At 34.3% G+C, this 20,732-nt stretch overlaps 1 protein-coding gene across 4 annotated transcripts in view; it reads left to right on the top strand.

Annotated features, from left to right (window-relative positions):
- The window catches only part of ARHGAP44 (Rho GTPase activating protein 44), a 148,060-nt gene extending 127,548 nt beyond the window's left edge, over window positions 1-20,512 (top strand). For 3 of the 4 annotated variants that reach the window (XM_031965519.1, XM_031965518.1, XM_031965522.1), the window contains 3 exons: window positions 6,727-6,872; window positions 12,289-12,663; window positions 18,415-20,512. In XM_031965519.1, the coding sequence (XP_031821379.1) occupies window positions 6,727-6,872; window positions 12,289-12,663; window positions 18,415-18,554 (661 nt within the window). In that variant the 3' untranslated portion in view covers window positions 18,555-20,512. Of the gene's footprint in view, window positions 1-6,726; window positions 6,873-12,288; window positions 12,664-14,911; window positions 14,965-18,414 lie in introns of all 4 variants that reach the window. The other variant, XM_031965520.1, reaches the window with a different exon arrangement.
- Window positions 20,513-20,732: the final 220 nt, after the last annotated feature.

The following is a 20,732-nucleotide window of genomic DNA, read 5'->3' as shown; positions in this document are numbered from 1 at the left end:
TAGAGAAACTACAATTTGCTGGAAGGTAAAAAAAAATTAATTGTGATATATAAAACATATGTGCCAAATGGAATTGAACCTAAATACTTAAAGGAAAAGCTAAATGAATTACATTGAGAAATGGTAAAATTATAAAGAGGGAGAGGGAGTAAAATTACAAAGAGAGTAAATTTATAAAGGAGGACATGGCCAAACTTGTACTTTAGAAAAGTCATTTTGTCAGTTGAATGAAGGATGAATTAGATTGAGGGAAAGATCTGAGATAGGAAAATCAATTAGAAAGCTATTGCAATAGTAATGTGATAATAGCCTGTACCGAAGTTGTAGCTGTGTATGGAGACAAAGAGAATATTGCAAAAGATATTGGAGAAAATAGATTAGGAATAGAAATGAATATATCTTTTTCTCAGAAAGATTAAATGAATCATTTTCAGATCATAATGCAATAAAATTATATCTTATAAAGAGCCATAGAAAGATAGAAAGATAGCCAAAGAAAGAAAGAAAGAATTTTTATTCTTTGGAAACTAAAAAATCTAATCCCAATGAATGAGTGAGTCAAAGGACCCATTTAGAAACAATCAATTTCATTAAAGAGGATGATAATAATGAGACAGCATACCAAAATTTATGGGATGCAGCTAAAGCAGTACTTGGGGGAAATTTTGTATTTCTAGATGCAAACATCAATAACATAGAGAAGAGCAGATCAATGAATTGGCTATGTAACTAAAAAAATAACACTAGAAAAAGAACAAATTTAAAACATTCAATTAAATCAATTTGGAAATCCTAAAAATCAAAGGAGAAATTAATAAAAATGAAAGTAAGAAAACCATTGAATTAATAAATAAAACTATGAGCTGTTTTTGTGAAAAACCCAATAAAATAGATAAACCATGAGTTAAATTAATTTTTAAAAGGAAAGAAAACTAAATTACCAGTACCAAATATTAAAAGTATGATTTCACCACCTATTACAATGAAATTAAAGCAATTATTAGGAACAATTTTGCCCAGTTATATGCTAGTAATATAATAATCTAAGAAAGATAGATGAATATTTTTTAAAATATGAATTACTGAAATTAACAGAAGAAGAAATAGAATACTTAAATAACCCTTAAAAAAAAAGAAATCAAAAAAGCTATCCATGTTTTTCCTAAGAAAAAATCCCCAGGACCAGACGGATTCACAAGCAAATGTTATGAAACATTTAAAGAACAATTAACCCCCAGTACTATTTAAACTATTTGGGAAAAGAGGCAAAAAAAAAAAAAAAAAAAAAAGGAATTCTACTAAATTTCTTTTCTGACATAAATATGGTGCCAATACCTTAATTGAGAGAGAGAGAACTATAGACCAATTTTCCAAGTCAATATTGATGCAAAATAAATAAAAATATTAGCAAGGAGGTTACAATTATATATCATAGAGATCATAGAGATTATATACTATGACCAGGGGAGATTTATACTCAGAATTTATACCAGGGTTGGTTCAACATTAGGAAAAATATCAGCATAATTTACTACCTCAATAATAAAAACACAAATCATAACATAACCTATTTCAATACATGTGGAAAAAACTTTTGGCAAAATACAATATCCATTCCTATTTAAAAACACAATAAAACATAGAAATAAATGGAACCTTCCCTAAAATGACAAATAGTATCTATCTAAATCCATCAGCAAGCATTATTTGATTTTTTTGTTTGTTTTTGCTGAGGCAATTGACTTGCCCAGAGTCGCACAAACAGGAAATGTTAAGCCACATTTGAACTCAGGTCCTCCTAACTTCAGGGCTAGTGCTTTATCCACTATGCCAATTAGTTTCCCCAGCAAGCATAATTTATAACAGGGAAAAGCTAGAAGCCTTTCCAGTAAGATCCAGGATGAAGAAAGGATGCCCATTATCCCCTTTATTATTCAATATTATAGAACATGTATAGAACAACATAGAAATGTTAGCTATAGCAATAAGAGACAAAAAAGAACTTGAAAAGTAGATTAGGCAATGAGGAAAGAAAACCACCACTTGATAGATAATTTGCTGGTATACTTAGAGAATCCTAGGGAATCAATTAAATACTACTAAAAATAAAATTAACAATTTTAGCAGCAACTTGCATCTCTCAGAACTGCTAAAATTGTTCTCCTTGACAATTTCTCATATATATATATATATGTTCTTTTTTTAATCATAACTTTGAGTTATTCCAATCTCTTTTCCAGATAGCTATTTTTCCAATCAGATGTTTTCCATTTTCTTCTATTATTTCATTCTTTTGAATTTGTTTCTTGCTGTCTCATGATGTCATTAGCTTCTACTGGACCAATTATAATTTTTAAGGCTGAAAATAAATTTTTCCTCAAGGAATTTTTGTGCCTCTTTTTCTATTTGACCAATTCTGTTTTTTAAGGCATTCTGCTCATTAGTGGGGTTTTTTGCCTCTTTTTTGTCATTTGACCAATTTTGTTTTTTAAGGTTTTATTTTCCTCAGTATTTTTTGTGACTCTTTACCAAGCTGTTGATTCTCTTTTCATAGTTTTCTTGACTCACTTTTATTTCTTTTGCCAAATTTTCCACTTCCTTTTTCATTTAATGTTTAAAGTCCTTTTTGAGAACTTCTAGTTTTTTGAGCCTTTTTTGAGCCTGTGACCAATTCACATTTTTCTTTGAAGCCTTCTGTTTAGATCTTTTGATTTTGTTGTTTTTCTATATTTGTTTCTTAATGTTCCTTGCCACCATAGAGACTTTCTGTGGTCAGGCTCTTTTTTTTTTCTTTACTCATCTCTCCAGCATTTTATTATTATTATTTTTTACTTATGACTTTATATATTTAAGCTGGACTCTGTTCCTTTGGTGGAGTGGGAACTATTCTAAGTTTCAGGCCTTTCTTGCTACTGTTTTCAGAGCTAGCTCTGAAGGTCTATAGGTTTTTAATGTTCTTGCGTGGTATTCTCTAAAGAGAGATGTGTTAAGTGCAGGCTAGCTTCCTGGAGACCTCAGGATCAGCCAGAGTCAGTAAAAGCAAAAGTCCTTGGTCTTTAGGGGGAGAAGTGAAGGAGATGGACAAAATTGCCACAAGCTCACCACCAACTTCCAGGAGAAGTCCTGGTCCTGCTGCAAAGTAAGTCTGGCTCGTCTTACACCATCCTCTAATCCCTCCTAGATTATCTGTATACATCAAAACATTGAGCTAGCACTGAACAATAAGAAGGGCAATTTTTCCAAACATATGCCATTGCCATTGTCCAATAGGTAATTAGCCTTAAGTGCTCCTTTGTCTGATTCAAGCACACCTTTTAAGAGTTTCAGCTCTTTACAAAAGATGTGATCATTGCTCTCCTTTCCTGTCACTCTTCCTTTCACTTGTCTTTACACATGAAGGGATTTTGTTTCCTTCTAGCTGTCAGTGCTAATACTTCTCCTAATTCTGAGACTGTGATCAGGTGCTCTACTCTTTTTCATTTGTAATTGATAGTGCTTCCTTTTGCTCTGGAATTGAGAACAGGGTTCCTACTTCCCTATTAGTAATCACAAGCACTCTTCTCTGAACCTTGGAACCTAATCTGGGATCCTGTTCCCTACAAAGTGGTATTGCTTCTTTTGGCCCTGACACTGTGACCAGAATTGAGTATAAGGAATGCTAGAGGGTCCTGAACCCAGCACTAGCAAAAGGTCCTGTGCAGTCTCCTTCTGACCAGTTGTTCAATCCCTGACAGTTCTTGGGCTAAGAGCTTCCAAAACTGCTGTTGATTCCAGTGCAGATACAATCTGCAGAACAAAAAAAGAACACGCTTTTTTTTAAGGGGGGGGCACCACTATAGAGATGAGGAAGCCTCTTTTTCTCAACCTTCTATGTTGTCTTGCACTGAAAAATGTGTTTTATCCAGCTTTTTTTTTTTTTTTTTTTTTTTTTTTTTTGCTTTGCCAAACCAAAATTTAATTCAAAGCATAATTTTGGAGCTATTTGCAGGGAAATTTGCAAGACTTAGATTGAGTGCTTCTCTATTCCACCATATTGGTTCTGTCTCTTTCCTTATCTTAACCATTTAAACCAGTTTAATTCTACACTTTTCTCAAGTCCCTGGTCCCTTTACTATATCATTAATTGTGCTTCGTTAAGTCTCAACTTGGGGGTCACTTCTACCATCTTCTGTCTTCAAGTCTATATACTTTCTCCTACTAGGAAATCTTTTTATACTTTCCTAATTAGTCTTAATTAATCAATTAATTTTTCTGTCTTACTTGGCACAGAAGTTCTTCTAATATTTCTTCTCTTCTCAAAACTCTCATGACCATTCTCTCCCCCTCCCTACCAAGCTATATTGCTGGAAGAAAAGATGAGCCTATTCATCAAGAGTTCCTTCTCCCCTTTTCCTTATTTGATACCATGCAGAAACCTTCTGCCTACTCTCCCTTTTATCTAATGGGGTGAAATGATACTTTTCCTTGCTAAAGCTAATCTGCTGTATGTGCACAAACAATCCTATTCCATCCAGGATCTTCCTGAAGATTGATTCCTGTCATCTCCATTCTCTCACTTACCTTCAATCTCTTCCAAGCCTCTTCCAGGTTACTTCCCTACTGCCTACGAACAGGCCCCTATCCTTTTGTTCATTAAAAAAACCCTTCCTTGATTCATCCACTTCAGTACTGTCTCTCACCCTCTGGTACCTATTGCTAAAATTCTTAAGAAGACCATATACAATAGGTATATACATTTCCTCTCCTCAGATTCTTTTCTTAGTTCTCAAAGCTCTGTCTTCCAGGCTCATCATTTGATCTCTCTCCAAAGTTAACAATGATCTTTTAATTGCCAAATGCAAAGATCTTTTCTCTGTCCTCAGACTTCATGACCTCTGTAGAGAGCCTTTCACATTCTCTTCTCTTTAGGTTTTTGGAATACCACTCTGTCCTAGTTCTCTTCCTCTTACCTGTCTGACTTCTTTTCAGTCTCCTTTGCTGAGTCTTCATTCAGGTCATTCCTGCTAATCATTGGTGTCCCACAGGCCTCAGCCTTTGGGCTATTTCTCATTTTCTCTACTATTTCACTTGGCAATCTTCTCAACTTCTATGGATTCAATTATCATTTCTGTGCTGATGATTCTCAGATCTACTTAGGCAGCCCCAGTCTTTCTGCTTCCCTCCAATCTTGCATCTCCAACTTCCTATTAGGAATTAGATATAGTTATGCTATAGATGTCTTAAACTCAACACATCTAAAACTAAACTTTTTAACTTTTCTAAAAAGTCCTTTTCCCCCTCCAAATTACCTTATTACTTGGCCAAAGGCACCATCATCCTCTCAGTCTGTTAAACTTGCAACCTATTTCTTGACTCCTTATCTTTTAGCCTCCCTGGGTCATTGAAAATAGCTAACCTAGGAGTTAGCTGATAAATTTTTGTTTGAGTGTGCCTGCCTTGTTCTTCCAAGGAAAAGATTGTGTACCCTTTAATATGGCTGTTGTGCTATGGCTTTATTTTTAATCCACTCCAGTTTCCCATAGGAATAATTACTAGTCAAATTAAAGCCTACAGCTATTTGATAAAGTTTGGAGATAAATTACAAAGCCAGACTTATCCCCAGGATTTGGGGGAGAGAGACAGTTTCTGTAAAAAGATTTATGTCCCTTTCCTTTAAAATACTACCTCAAAGTAGGATGGATATAGACTTGGATGTCCTTTAACATACAGTGGTTCTGAGAAGAAAGGCTAAGGAGGTTGAATCTGCTTTTGGAGCTGAGTGGCCCCAAGAGGTTATTTACATGACTGAGATATTTCCTAGAACAGCATGAAATTATTAAGTGGCTATGGTTCTGGTGTTTGAGTGAAGGTCCCAGGATTCACCATTACTTACAAATTTGAAAAATATATCAGTAAATGAATGAAGCATCATAACATTGTCAAATATCAAAAGTGTGTCAGAATTATACTCTTGGAGTGGAGATAGTCATAATTTAGGATTAGAGGGTAGAGGTAGGACTTTTAGAAATATGTTCAGGGATTGATTTTAAAATTTAATTTACTTACTGAAAATACTTTTAAATGCTTCAATCCCAAGGATAGGAAAGCTGACAGCCAGAGAAAGGGGCTTAAAAATTCCTAAACAGGACCCTGCTTCTTTATACTCTTAAAATAAAACAAACTTTGCTCCTTATTTACTCCTTCCTCCCCAAATGCTTTTATTAGAATAAACATTACTTGACTTTTTTCCCGCCTGAAACTTGGGAATAGTAGAGGCAGCTCCTACTCAACCACAAATACAGTACATTGCTAATCAAATAAGGAATGGAGAAAAAAGTACTGAAATATCTGGTATTCAGGTTTAGACTTATTGGGAGTTTCCATTGAATGATCAAATATTTACCAATTATCTTCAATTTTCAAGGATTATACTTGGAACTAAAAAGATAGGAATATGGATGAGACAGGTTCTTCCTTCAAGAAGTTTGGGAAGATTTATAAACTTGAAAAGGTAGAACATGTGTGTGTGTGTGTGTGTGTGTGTGTGTGTGTGTGCCACATGAGTGTAAAATTGATAAATGCTACCAAAGCCCAGAGAAGGGAGATATCTAATGATTGGCTAACTTGGGTAGTAGAACTTTCCCTCAGAATAGAGATTTGATTTGTGTCTTGAAAAATGATTAGTATTTTCATTACATGAAGGTGACGTTGGGTTTTAATAAGTTTATATGTTTACCTTTGTTTCAGCACTTTACAAAACAAGGAGCTTTCTCCAGGGTCTGGGCAAAAGGAGAGTCAGAGCTCCAGTCACGGGGTCCTCTGTGTGAGTACACAGCCGATGACTAATCTCATTCAGCCACCCACCGATCAGAGCCCTCATACACTCCGGAAAGGTATCACTTTTGCCTCCTTTCTCATTTATCTTTGTTTTTAACCCATTGAGAATCTGAGTTCCAATTGGTTGTAAACTTCACACAAAGGAAGCAGCTATGGGGTTTAATAGATAGTACCTAGGGCTCCAGTTTACAATCTGAATTTGCAAGGTATTAACTTTGCCCTGTACTTATATTCAGATGTATCTATATAAACTCAAATAAATTATATCATCACTTGATGCCTCAGTAAAATGGGGGCTTGAAATCAGTAATTTTAAAGTCTATTTCTAATTCTAATATGCTATAGACAAATCTAGCAGTATGGAGGAACCTTCTCTTCCTTAGCTTTGTTCACTTTCCTTTCTCTTTGTACAGTTAGTAGAACCTAGCAAGGCAGAGGTATAATTCACTTCTACCAGGACTTGAGTGTTAAAGGGACTATGGCATCAGGAACACATATGAACTACCCAACTAGCCCATCCAGACCAATGTACCATCTTTGACAATGGCACCAAGAGACATACTGTAGAAAGGACATAACTACTCTGCTTGAGGTCAGTTTCAAAGTCAAATATTAACCTTTATAAATTGCTAATAAATCATTTTAGGTCCATGATTCAGGAATGTAAGCAAACTTTTTTGAATAAATAATGCTTCCTTGGTAAACATAAATTTATAACTCATAAAATAAAAATTAAATTAAATTGAGAAGCAATGTTCTATAGAACATATAGAACTGATCTCAGAAAAAGGAAGACTTCCCGATTTGAAGTCTGACCTCTGACATGTACCAGCTGTGTTGTTACCCTCAGCAAAGACACAACCTCTAAGTGGCTCATCCAGCTTTCCAAGACCATAAATTGTAGGGAGAGTGTCACTCTGCATTAATAAAGATAATTTCTTTATACACTGATAAAATTTTAAGAATACTTTTATTTGCACTACATTTACTCATTTTAGATTTCATTGCTTCCTTGCCACAGGATTTGTTAAAATTGTTTGATTCCATGATATTCAGAATCCTCTTCACAACTGAATGAAATTTAATCATATTCATCTTTTTGGTATTCCTCTTTTAGAGCTGAAGAATTCTATGATTTTTACTGAATTATTAATTTAACTTTCTGTATTATCTTTATTATTTAAACTTACCTTTTCTTTTGGTTTCTCCAGCCTTTGAGGTCTAAGTGTGGGTGCACCATAGTTTTATACAAGACAGGATCATAACTATAGCAGTGTGCAGCACATCTTCAAGGAAATCTTTTAATGATTATTTTGTGTATCATACAAAGTAGTATTTTGTGTATTTGCATAATCATCATGTACATTGTATTTCACTTCTCAGAAGAACATCATCCTATGTAGCCTTCTTTCCTTTCATAAGCAAAAGACTATGAAAGAAAAAGCTGCATGTATTTTCTTTTCGCACTTTCTCATCTCTAATTCACTTCTTAGCATCTTGTCATCTGACTTCTAGTCCCTCCACTTGACTTAAGATGCTCTCGCTAAGGTTACCAAATATCTCTCTAGTGCTAAATCTAATAGACTTTATTCATATATATATATATATATATATATATATATATATATATATATATTGTGATTCTGGTTTGTCATAGTAATTTTCCTACCCATCTGATCTCTTCTTTCTTCTTTCTGTGGATCATTCTCCATGTCTTATCTTCCATGTAATATGGTTCTTCATCCCAGAAATGGGGAATTACATTGGTCTATTACAATGGCCTTATAATTTGTCTCCCTATATTGTTCCTTCAATTTTCATTCCCATGTAGCCTTAAACTCAGCTACTAAATTCAAATTCCTAAAGTATCAATCCAACTATGTCAATTTCCTGCTCAAGAAATTTCAGTGGTTCCCTGTTGCCTCTAGAATAAAATATACATTCCTCTGTTTTAATGCTTAAAGTCCTTCACAATATGGCTTCAGCCTATCCAGACTATTATACTTCATACATTCCCTTTAAGAAACCATGTTCCAGCTAAACTATCCTATTTGCTATTCCCATATACAGTATTTCCTTTTCCAGTTCTGTCCCAATTAAGCATAAAGTGTGCATTATAATATTTAAAATAGTCTCCACACTCATCCAGGTCTTTTTGGAATCCTTGGACTTTTCTTTGCTTCAGTGCTATATGCTTTAAGAGACATTCCTTCCTCAAATCACCCTGTGTTTTAAAAATAAATCCTTTATTTATCTGTGAACATATTTTACCTTCTTCCTTTACTTCCATTTCTTTTAAAGGACAGGGATTGTTTTGCTTTTGCATTCATATTCCTGGTGCTTAGCACAATGCCTGGCACATAATATCTGATTTAAAAATGTATGTTAAATCATTAATTGATCTGTAAACATTTACAAAATGACTTGTTCTATCATTAATCCTGAGTAATTGTCATTTATATTTGTTTCTCTCAGCTATTTGCCTACCTTTAGTGAAATTTTACCCATTACAATGACACAATTTTTTGAACCTTTGGTTATGAAATCTTATCTTTTTTGTTTATTTGTTTTAGAGAGTCTTTACAAATTAGATCCGCTTTCTGCTCTTGTTCATAGTCCTGCTTAGCTCATCAACGAACTCTAGGTATACCAGATTTGACAAATATCATATTTGTACAAGTTTTTCCTTTTTCCTACTACATTAATTGCTTATTTTATTTAAAAAATTGTAATACATTCCACTAACTTGCCCAGCAAAAAAGCAAGAGATTCATTATTAAGGATCAAATTAAACCTATTTACTTTTATTGGATTCTAAAATTACTTGTCCTAGTCAAGACATTTACATAATTAAAATTAATTGTACTTACTCATTTAATGGCACAGTGGATAGTTCACTGGTCCTGAAATTATGAAGATCTGTGTTCAAATCCAGCCTCAGATCTTAATAACTGTGTGACCCTAGGCATATCACTTAAATTCTTGTCACAGTTTCTCAGCTGAAAATGGGGTAATAGCAACTACCTCTCAGTGTTCTTGTGAGGGTGAAATATGATAATATTTATTAAGCATTTATCAGAATTCCTCCTCACCTTATTCCATAGCAAAGGGCTGTCCCAACCTATAAATAAATATTTTAAGTTCCCAAATGGTGATACGTAGCTATGATATCAAGCTTAATTTGGAAGTCAGTGCCCAAAGAGTAGGAGGAGAAAGTTATTATTAAAAAATGTGATTTTTTTCCCCCCAGGCAGATGGAATAAATCTAAAAAAAGTTTTTAAAATAAGAGTATTTTCCTATATGGAGAGAGAAATAGTTACTAATTTCTTGTTGAATACTTAAAAAGATGTCACATCAAGAAAGAGCTGGAAGAGACAAAGGACTAGCAGCAAGAACTCTTGGAATCAAGGAGAGAGATAGGCCTCTAAGAAAGCTAACTGGGTTATTTTGAAAGAGACAGTAAAGGATCTGGACTTTTAACAGCTGGCTGCATTTGGGGTGATTATTACTCTGAACTGACACTAAGAGTGCTCCCAGAAGTCCCTCAAGAAACCTGATCCTAGAGAACATTATATTTTAGAGAAGAGAACATTACACCTGAGCATGCTGATATGTACAATTTAAATCACTTAAAGTTGTAGAATAAGATAAGTGAAGATGTATAGCATGGACACCATATAGATAAAGGCAAGTTAAAGAATTAGGACTGAAGAGTTTGATTTGGGAGTTTTGAAAGAGTTTAATAGGGAAGAAGACAGTGAAAGAAATGAAAGAAGTGGGAAAAGTCCAGAATAGTTGAGTAGAACATAATTGCTTAAGTCTTCCATGATGAGCTATCCATTTCAACACCAAAAGTGAGAAGAAATCTCTAGTTTGCATTTACATGTTTCCAGGGTAGAGATGGGGAAATATAGCCTTTCTTATCAGCGAACAGAGTGATGGTAAAGCTATCCAAAAAGGGAAAGGGAGCCAGTGGGGAAAGAGACAGGAGGAGAAAAATTTGGAAGTAAAATCATTTCTCCCTTTTTCCAAATGAAAAAACTGAAGAATAGGGAAGTGAAATGATTTATATCCGTAATCAATTAAATGACTCAGCTGGAGATCAGAATTCTCCATCTTGAGTTTTTCCTTTCAAATTAAAAAGTTTCTAATGATCTTAAATTGAATTTTGACTTATTTTCTCACACTTCCAGCTGTCAATACCAGTTTATCTCTTAGAGGAGATAGGAAAGCACTGAGCATATTTGCAATGAACAGGATAACTAATTTTATAGATTTAGATATAGGAAGGCCATCTATTCCAACTCCTTCATTCTACAAATGAGGAAATTGACGTTCAGAGAAATGAAGAAGCTTGTCTCAAGTCACCCAAGTAGAGGGAAAATTTGAATGCAGGTCCTCAGATTCTAAATATAGTAGACTTTCTTTTCAGTATAGTAGACCTTTGTCCAAACATTTGGATGGAGCATTAAACATTTGGTCATTTACTCAATGTGCTATCAATATGATACTCAAGAGCCCGTCTAAAGTCTTGTACTTTAAATTGAATTCACTCAGTTGGCTAATTACATGGGCATTATTGTGACTCAATCTTCATAATATACTCAAACATTCTAACTTTTTTAAAAGTGTAAATGTCAGCTTCTCACCTAGACCTTGGTTAGATTGCATTCAGTGACATGCTTCCTCTCTGTTTGTCAGTATTATTTCTGGTAACTTAATGTTAAAGTATCTATTATGGTGCTTTATGCTTTCATCAGCAACTGTGAGTTCAACTACGAGTTGTGAATGGTACACTTACCTACCCTCTACCCCATAGGGTTCTGCAAGTGAAAAGTGAATGTCATGACAGACAAGATCTCACTTCCCCAAAGTTAATTATCTAGACTTCTGCTCCCACTCTAGGATTCAGCAATGATGCCATTCCCCTCAAAAAACAAAAAACTGAAATTAAGCTAGATTATGATATATCAAATATAAATTTGAAACTAGAAATAAATATGTTTAAGTTCTGCACTTTCAGGGAGAAATATATGGGATTATTATAGGCCTAATTGAGTTATTCAATTATAATTCAATTATTCAAATTAGTGTTCTTTAATTTGGAAAAATCCTCTTTAGTTACTTCTGCAGTTTGTCTGGATATAGTAGCCATTATGCACAGCAGTAACTTGTAACAGTAGGGCATAATAAGGTAGAAATTCTCAGAGAATTTCTGGTATTAATTTCTTTGGTATATTCTATTGAGATTTGAACCCTTACCATTTAATTTATCCTGCATGTATATTGCATGTAATAAGTTCTAAATAAATGTTACTGAATGAATGAATATACATAAGGATTAATGAAGCTAGTAATTTTCAGTACTTATCAGATTTAGTAAAAGGTCAGGATAAGAGTATGAAAGTATATTTAGAAGCCAAATGAAGTGACTGCAATTTAATAGTATTTTAAATTTCTTTTTCTTTCAGTTTCAAAGAAGCTGGCACCTATACCACCCAAGGTCACCTTCAGTCAGTTAAGTGGTATGACTGACCAGTCTGCTGGCCAGCCATCCCCAGTCAGCCTGTCTCCCACACCACCAAGCACCCCTTCTCCCTATGGACTTAATTATCCTCAAGGTTATTTATTAGTTTCAGGTCAGCTTCCCCCTGCTACAACACCTTCCTTCTCTGCTCCTGTCATCACAAGCACTTTAAGCAAATCACGACCCACTCCTAAGCCCCGACAGAGACCCACGTTGCCACCTCCACAGCCTCCTACAGTAAACACCTCTGCTTCTGGTTCACAGTCTGTGGACCACCTTGTGATAGATGGCATGTCTTCTGGGGAAAGCATGTCCACAGGTAACTAAGCCACTGGCTTTCTTGAAGTTTTCTATGAACTTTAATAGAATATGAATGTCAGAAAGTTTATTTGGTTTTACTGATGGCTAATCTATTTCTTTTTACCATTGAAATTGTTGTGTTCATGTCATGTGTAACTTCTAAAATAACATCCTTTTACTCCTAGTAACAAACCCATTGAAAAGCAGCTAGAATTTAGGTCATTTTGCAAAGAGCCTAGGTTAGTTATCTTTTTGATCTTAACATTTTGACATTGATACCTGCAGCCTTTTGAAGTTCCATGCATTTTTCATTTTTCTGACGAAGTAAAACTTTAAAAAGCCCTTTGAAAATGTGAAAAAATGACAGGAATGTGGATAACTAATGAATCAACAAGCATCAAAATCGGCTTGTCTGCCTTTTTTGCTTAAAGATTTGAGAGTTTTCTGTTGCTATATGAAATGTATAGAGCCACAAATCTTGTCTGAATCCCAGATTAAGAGAGGATGAACAAGTAACTGAATAAAGACATTTGTATAGTTAGCCAATTGACTATGTTAACATGACACTGATAACAAGAAGGACCCAAATTTTTTTTTTAAAAAAAGTATAATGACACATCATTCCTCTTTATCCAAATTGAGAATCTTGATGGCATTATAGTTTTGGCTAGGATCCTAAATAGTGAGCTATAATTTATCTTCATGTTCATCAATAAAGATCTTTATTTTAATAAATAAAACAGCTAAGCTGTTTTCCCACCTAAATTGATTTTTTCCATTTTTAAGAATAAAAGTCCAATCCTCAGATATGTTCAGTAAGTATGACTTGTTAAAAAAGGAAAAAGAAAGAACTTTTGAAATCCACTTTCTTTCAGGGCATTGACCCAGCCCAAGTATAGATTTAAAGGTGAATTTTAAAGCATACCTGATATGAGTGATTAATGCCATAGAAAAGTTTCCATTATTTAGGAAGTCAAAAACTTTGCAATAAGTCAGGTAAACCTTTACTGAGAGAGCAGATGGTTTGATGGTTGACTCCAAGAGCAGAAAATGATGTCTTCTTAAACAATAATCCTAGTCTTATGCCTGCTTAGCTTGATAGCAATAGTTCCTTTAATGTGACTTTTGAGATAATTTTATGAACAGGCAGCTTTATTTTTAAACATTGTCTAAAGCTTCTGGATTTGCACTCATGCAGATCCTAGGTTAAAGAGGTTTTCTTTGTAGTCTTCTCAAAAGAAGTCACATTTTTCATTTCATTTTAAGCCATTCAGTAGCTTCAATAGAGTTATTAAGAATGATTTACAATTTATAAGACAGCAATCACTATAAATAGTGTAAAGGAATAAGCACTTGTATAGTGCCAGGAACTATGCTACATATTTTACAAATATTATTTGATCCTTACAACAACTCATAAGGTTATAATCCATTATGATGGATTCTTGCATGTATGTATGATTATTAAGTTATAGGAAGAGTTCTTGAAAAACATATTTAAACACCATTTTAATTTGCTTCATTAAATGGTGCCTTTTCTCCTAATAAAAGATCTTAACCCTTCAAGCTAAGGCATTTTTACTAATGAATACTTGCTGTTCATTTATTTTTTTCTTATTCAGCGTCCATGTTCCCCAAACTGATTTTTTAAAATAGTAATACATTTCAAAACAATGATCTCTGTAAGCAAAAAAAAAAAAAAAAAAATCCCAAGACACCTTTGTAGTAGGCCTGATGTAGAATAGAAAATACTCCTTTATAATGGATAACATTTTTCTGCTTTCTTACCCTATCCAAGTATAAGAAGGAAGAAGAAGGTAATGGAAATTATCAAGAGTAATTTAAAGAGGAGATTTAGGAAAGTTTAAAATATATATATATAAAATTTTTAAAATGGGATGGGATATCTTTTTTTGGAAAGAATTTTTTTGGGGGGACCAGAAAGCATTTGAAAAGACAGTGACCATTTAGTTTTTAAATAGTTCATGGCAGAATTTGAGAACAAATATATAGTTCCCTATGCAAACACACACACAGTTTTTGTTGTTGTTATTGTTGTTGTTGCTTTCCATACTGTTGAGTTTTGTCTTAATTTTTTACAAGTCCTTGAAATAATTTCTGTAGCCTGTAATATAATACCTGTAATTATTTTGTTTGCTTAACTAGTGTGAATTCTACCTAACTCTGATTTTCAGTATTTTCTCAGTTCTGTTCTTGTTTCCTTGTTTTTATTCCTTTCTCCAAATCCTATCATTATGTCATTGCAGCTGTTTGACAATGAGTGGAACAATTGTGGATAAGTATGAGGGGGATTTTCAGGGTAAGCTAGCATCCCAGTCTCCATCTCCCTTCTAATTCTGAAGGCTAATCCAGGTCAATTTGACAGCTGCTGTCACTAACTCATCACCTCTGCATGTGGCTCAACCTGAGTTGCATGGCTGTGTGGCTCTTACTGATTCCACAAGCTCACTAACAATGAATTTATTAGTAAGCTTATTTGGCTTCTTAGAACTGCTGACCTTCTTTTTCTATTCTTCTGCTTCAATTAAGGAAAACCATCTTTCCTTCCCTTCTTCCCCAAATCATCAACTGTTTTTTAATACTTGTATAAGCATCTTCCCTTTATTTGATTATGGGTATTCCTACCCAGGGATATTCATGTGCTGTTGGTTGACTGATTGTATGACTTTCTATTCCAAAGAGTGAACTTTATCCTGAAGTCCTGATGCTTCCTGGAAGTGTTCTTAGAGAAAATACTTTAGAAGTCAGATGGAAGAATTATAAATTATTGATAGAGAGCCTTACTGCTATTTGACCAGGTTCTAATGAATGAACACTATACCAGAAGTCACCACTAACACCTATTAACCCTTTTTCATCTCAACTCTTCCCAAAAATGTAAAGTAGCATCCTCCCTATCCCTTCCCTGGTAGTTTCACTGACCCTTCTGGAATTTGAATAAGCCTTCAAAAACAAAATCAAAGGATTTTAGATGAAAGAAAGGGATGGATAGTCTGATCTAGCTAGTTCACTCCCTTTACAGATAAGAAAAATGAAGCTCAGGGAAGATGAAGTGAATTGCTCTCAGGTCACATAATTGGTAGCAAAAGGGAGGATTTAAAAGCAGATATGTTGGCTCCCAGTCAAATACTCTTTCTGTTACACTAAGCTGATTGAGCGTTCCATAAAGAGTACTTTTAAAACAAAAACTCAGATATAAATTGGGATATATATTTAGCTTATCTGAACATATTTCTTAGTTTTGGAAAATCTTTTTGTCATTCAAAACTAACTACAGTGTCTCATTTTAAAAGAGTAATAAAAGTCATTCAAAACTAACTACAGTGTCTCATTTTTAAAAAAACAGATTATTTAAACTATTCAGATTAAACCACTGAACTCACCAGAAGTATTGTTCTAATTCAGTTTGTTTACTCTAGAGGTTTAGATGTATTTATGCATTTCTATTGTCCTTCAATTAATATTTCCCTCGTACTCAGAATATCAAAGAAAAACAAGAGTACATAGAAACTGGAAGAATAAACTGGAACAAAAAATCTGAGACAGGAAGGATTTTTCTTTTACAAACTTGTTGAGATAACTTTCAAGTATTCTCAAGCCAGGCCAAATTGACACCACCTAACAATATAACCATGTGTATTAGCATTTTGGTTACTGTGTAAGAAAATTATGATGATGCTTTATAGAAATACATATCCTTCCTTTGGGCAAAAACAAGTTTCTAGAGAATTAGAAAGTTTTCTTTGAATAGCAAAAGAAATTAGAGTAAAATATTCACAAGGACAATTTAACTTTCTCAGAATCTCAGAGAAAAGAGTCAGCTAAAACTGGCATTCCTTTCTCCTGGTGGGTTTTATTTGAACAAAAGGACTGAACATTATAAATCTTGCAGTGGCTGTTGTGTGAGTTTTGTGTAATGATTGCTCCCACTGCTTGCTAAATGTTCTGTCTTTCAACATTAAATGTCAGGCAGAAGAATGGGGGAAGCCCACATGCCTTCTCCTTTTGGCACTGCAGTGACCAAAACAGGCCCATCTACATAGGTGAAGGTAGGACAAATACAGGCCTATCAACCTTATTTCACCAACTGATAGCTGAGCTCTTTAGCCCCAAGGTCTCTGCCTGTCATTGTGTCTTTACAGTTAGAATGGGGTTGGCCTATCAGAGCCAAGCTTTGATAAGAATGTTTTCTGAAGCTACCCAAAAAACAAAAAATAAACTCCTTTCCAGCAAGGTTGAATGACTTCATTATCCTTTGTTTTGTGGGGAGCAGTGCTACAGAACTATTTTGCTTCCCCCTCAAGTTGCTCTGAGTATATAATGACCAGACAGTGGCAGGTACATAAAGATATATATTCAACTAGCCTTGAGTTGTATTTTGCCAAATACCTTAACATAAATAAGAACAAATCCAAATAGAAGAAATCACATTATTTTGCTAATGTTCTTTTCTCTAGGGGGATTGAGGAGAAGAGGAGAAATGGTATTACAGACTGTTTAAGTTCTGGCTTTTTAGCTGAAGACACTGGGAGATATTCTCCTAATATTTCTGCCAGAAGAAATCTGGCTTAGGTTGCTTGTTTTGCATCATCACAAATCTTTTAAATTTTGTATTTGGGGTAGGATAGTTTAGAGTCAGAAGGTAGAGACAGGTAAACCCCATTTATAAAATCTGTACTTTGCAATTTCCACAATCCAATCAATGTTTGGAGCTCTTCAGCTTCTTACTAATTCCACATTTCTTTACCACTAGCTTAATTGTTCTTGAGAACAACTTTAAGAATACACACATATACTTTAATATATATATATATATATATGTATATGTATATACAAGAGGATTAAATTAAACTACAATTATCATTTTCTTCAACCAAGAATATCTCAAACAAGGGTAATTACTCCAATTAAAGATGTTCTAGTATTTCCATACACATATTGGCTTAATGACAGTACTTTCTTCCTGCGAGTCATGCAAAGTCTTTTACATCCCACCTTGCACCTCATGAGCACCTAAACTCTCTTGAAAAAATGTCTTTTCAAGGGAACTAACGTAACTTTGAGAGTGATCAAGAGGGATTTTTGTATCTGTCATAACCGAGGATAGTGCCAAAGCTTTTTTAAGAGCTGTGGGCCAGTGTATTTTGACTGAAATTAAGATCAGAGATCCAATTCCAATCAATGTACTTCATGTTTCCTTCTGTAACAGAAATCTAATATATTTCCAACTATTTCTAGGCTTGTTGAGGTGAGGAACCCAATTGAAGCTTTGCTTTCATGGAAGTGAAAAGTGAAGCTTTACCTTCTTATACTCTTCATAAGAGCTGGTTAGGCAATTAACTGAAACCTTCTCAGTATCCAGAGGGCTGGTTTTTTTTTTTTCTCCATTATGGTATTGAAATAGGAAAAAATTACCAGTAAAGAATTACTTCATATTTGAATGCAATTCAAGGGTACAATCTGGATGTCTTAGTCTTTCCAACCTTATTACGAATAGGGAAAATAGGAACAAGAAGAGCTTAATCACAAACATGATAACATTTCTCATCTTTGCATTAAGTAGTAGACTAAATAATAAATGTAATCATCTCTTTAAAAAAAAGTGTGTATGAGTGTGCATGTCGTGTGTGGGTGGGTGTGTGGGGAGGTTCTGGAATGGGCCACAATTTCCTGCTTCCTAATGCTGACTCTACTTGCACCTTTTTAGTAAGAGGCACTATATCAATGACTTTTCTTTGCCCATTTCCAGATCTTGTCCACTTTGATATCCCTTCTATCCACGTAGAGCTTGGGTCTTCACTCCACCCTGGTCTCCTGGAGCACATGACAAGACAATCAGGGACTGAGAAAAGAGACTCAGAGGAAGAGTCAGAAAGCACTGCCCTTTGACACTGCACCTCCTCACTCGACACTCTTGTACATACACATGCCCCCAGAAATACTTCAAGTATGTATATATATGTCCAGTGCTCTTGCTAAGCATTCTCCCTCAGCACTTTGTTCTTTCACTTCCAACATGAAGTTGGACTTTAAAGAAAACCATTGATCTCCTATCTATGGCAAGTGTTGATGATACAGTGGTTTTGTTTGTTTTAGGTGGTGAGTTTAGCCTTCTTCAATCATTGCCTTTTGACTTGGTACCTAAGTGAATTTCTATCTTCAGCCCTGTGTGGAGTAATATCTGACCTTTCTCTATCCAGATATTGTTTGTGTAATAAGTTCTTATATTTCCCAAAAGGAAGAGTTGTGAAAAGTCTCTCCCATCCAAACACAGGTCTATTTCAGTCTGTGGAATCCTACCTGTTATTTGATTGCCCCACTCTTCTCAAGGATGGAGAATTCACATCCATAGAAAGACTTTTAAGTTCTGAATGTTTTGATGTTTTCTTTTAATGACCCCATAATTACTTGATTATACCAGCTTGCAAAGTCTAGGATCTTGTAAGCATTTGGTTTGCGAGGTATGCTCATGTCCATCAACCTGTGAATATCTCCTTATTCAAAAATTACAATTTTATGGCAATAATTCCATGTCCTAATATGTGGGAGTGAGAAATGGAACAGGCAAAAAAATGTGTTTGCAAAATATCTTCAATAGCATTAATCATATCAATCCTTTGATTACATCAGTGATAGGGAAAGAGAGATGAGGAAAAAGGGCACGTGAGCATTGATCCAAGAAATGATTGCAGGGCAGAAGGGATTAAAAATTTTGGCTAAAAGTTATAAATGGAGTGAAGAATTAAATTCAGGTCATGCATGCATGTAAAAGTTTAAGATTTTATCCTTTGGAAAAAAATATACATACTATAAATGTTATATTTGTATATATGAAATCTCTATATTTGTTTAATTTGAGATGTTTCATCTAAACTAATGTACAAATGTACAATGAAAACTTAAATGCTTTGTTATTTTTCCCAGCGTATTGTAAAATAATTCTTCTTTGCAGGATTTGCAGATTAAAGATGTTGTAGGCTTTGCACATTTAATAGCAAGTATAGCTCATTATCAAGTTTGTAAATGTAGTAAGGGGTGGGGAAATCACCTTTATACATGCATAAATTGTCAAAAATAATGTTATTAAAATATTTATTGTTGCTAAGTATGGAATATTTTGTTGTATTTACCAAAAAAAAAAAAAGAAAGAAAGAAAGAAAGAAAGCAACAAGTCTCAGATTCAATTTATCTAAGTTGGTATTTCAGAGGAATCAATAAATGTAAGTTCTAGACCCAGCATTGCACTACCTAACTGTGAGACCTGGACACAAGTTTTTAATTTCTAATGTGATTTCCCATCAATGAAAAAAGAAAATAGAACTACCTGTTCTGCCAATTTCACAGGATTGTTGTGAAGATGAAATGAGCTTGGTCAGTAGAAAAGCACCCTAAAAATGTCAGGTGATGGTATTCTTTCAAATACATGCTGTTTTCAGAAAACTCTAAAATGGAAGTAAATCAAGTGTTTGTTAGTCTTCTATTAGCCTTTTCCTTAACCATGAGTTCCTGGAAATATCTTTTTACTTTAACATTATCAAGCTAAATACTAACATTATTTTTGCAAAATTATCTCATGTGAATCAACATCCAAAGAAATGGTTAAGAAGTAGCCAATTTTGTCAACGCCTTAGTTCTTAAGGTCAAATAAGTCAATTTTGCTTTATCATGAGAGGAAAAAGGTTATGACCACAGGAAAATGGGGGAGAATCTTCTACCCACACATAATGAAGAGCTTTTAGGTAATCCTTTCCTTCCAGTCATTCATCTCCACCAAAGGAATATATAATTGTCAATAATCATTTATTAACAAGCCATTCTCCTATGGATAAATAGTCAAAGGATATGAACAGACAATTTTCAGATGAAGAAATTGAAATGATTTCTAGTTATATGAAAAGGTGTCCCAAATCATTATCAATCAGAGAAATGCAAATTAAGACAACTCTGAAATACCACTACACACCTCTCAAATTGGGTCAGATGACAAGAAAAGATAGTGACAAATGTTGAAGGGGATGTGGGGAAACTGGGACACTGATGCCTTGTTGGTGGAGTTGTGAATGGATC

Source organism: Sarcophilus harrisii, chromosome 4 (assembly GCF_902635505.1).
Source record: "Sarcophilus harrisii chromosome 4, mSarHar1.11, whole genome shotgun sequence".
Classification (NCBI taxonomy): Eukaryota; Metazoa; Chordata; class Mammalia; order Dasyuromorphia; family Dasyuridae; genus Sarcophilus; species Sarcophilus harrisii.
Note: the sequence above shows the minus strand (reverse complement) of the source record. Positions and strands in the feature narration are given on the sequence as shown.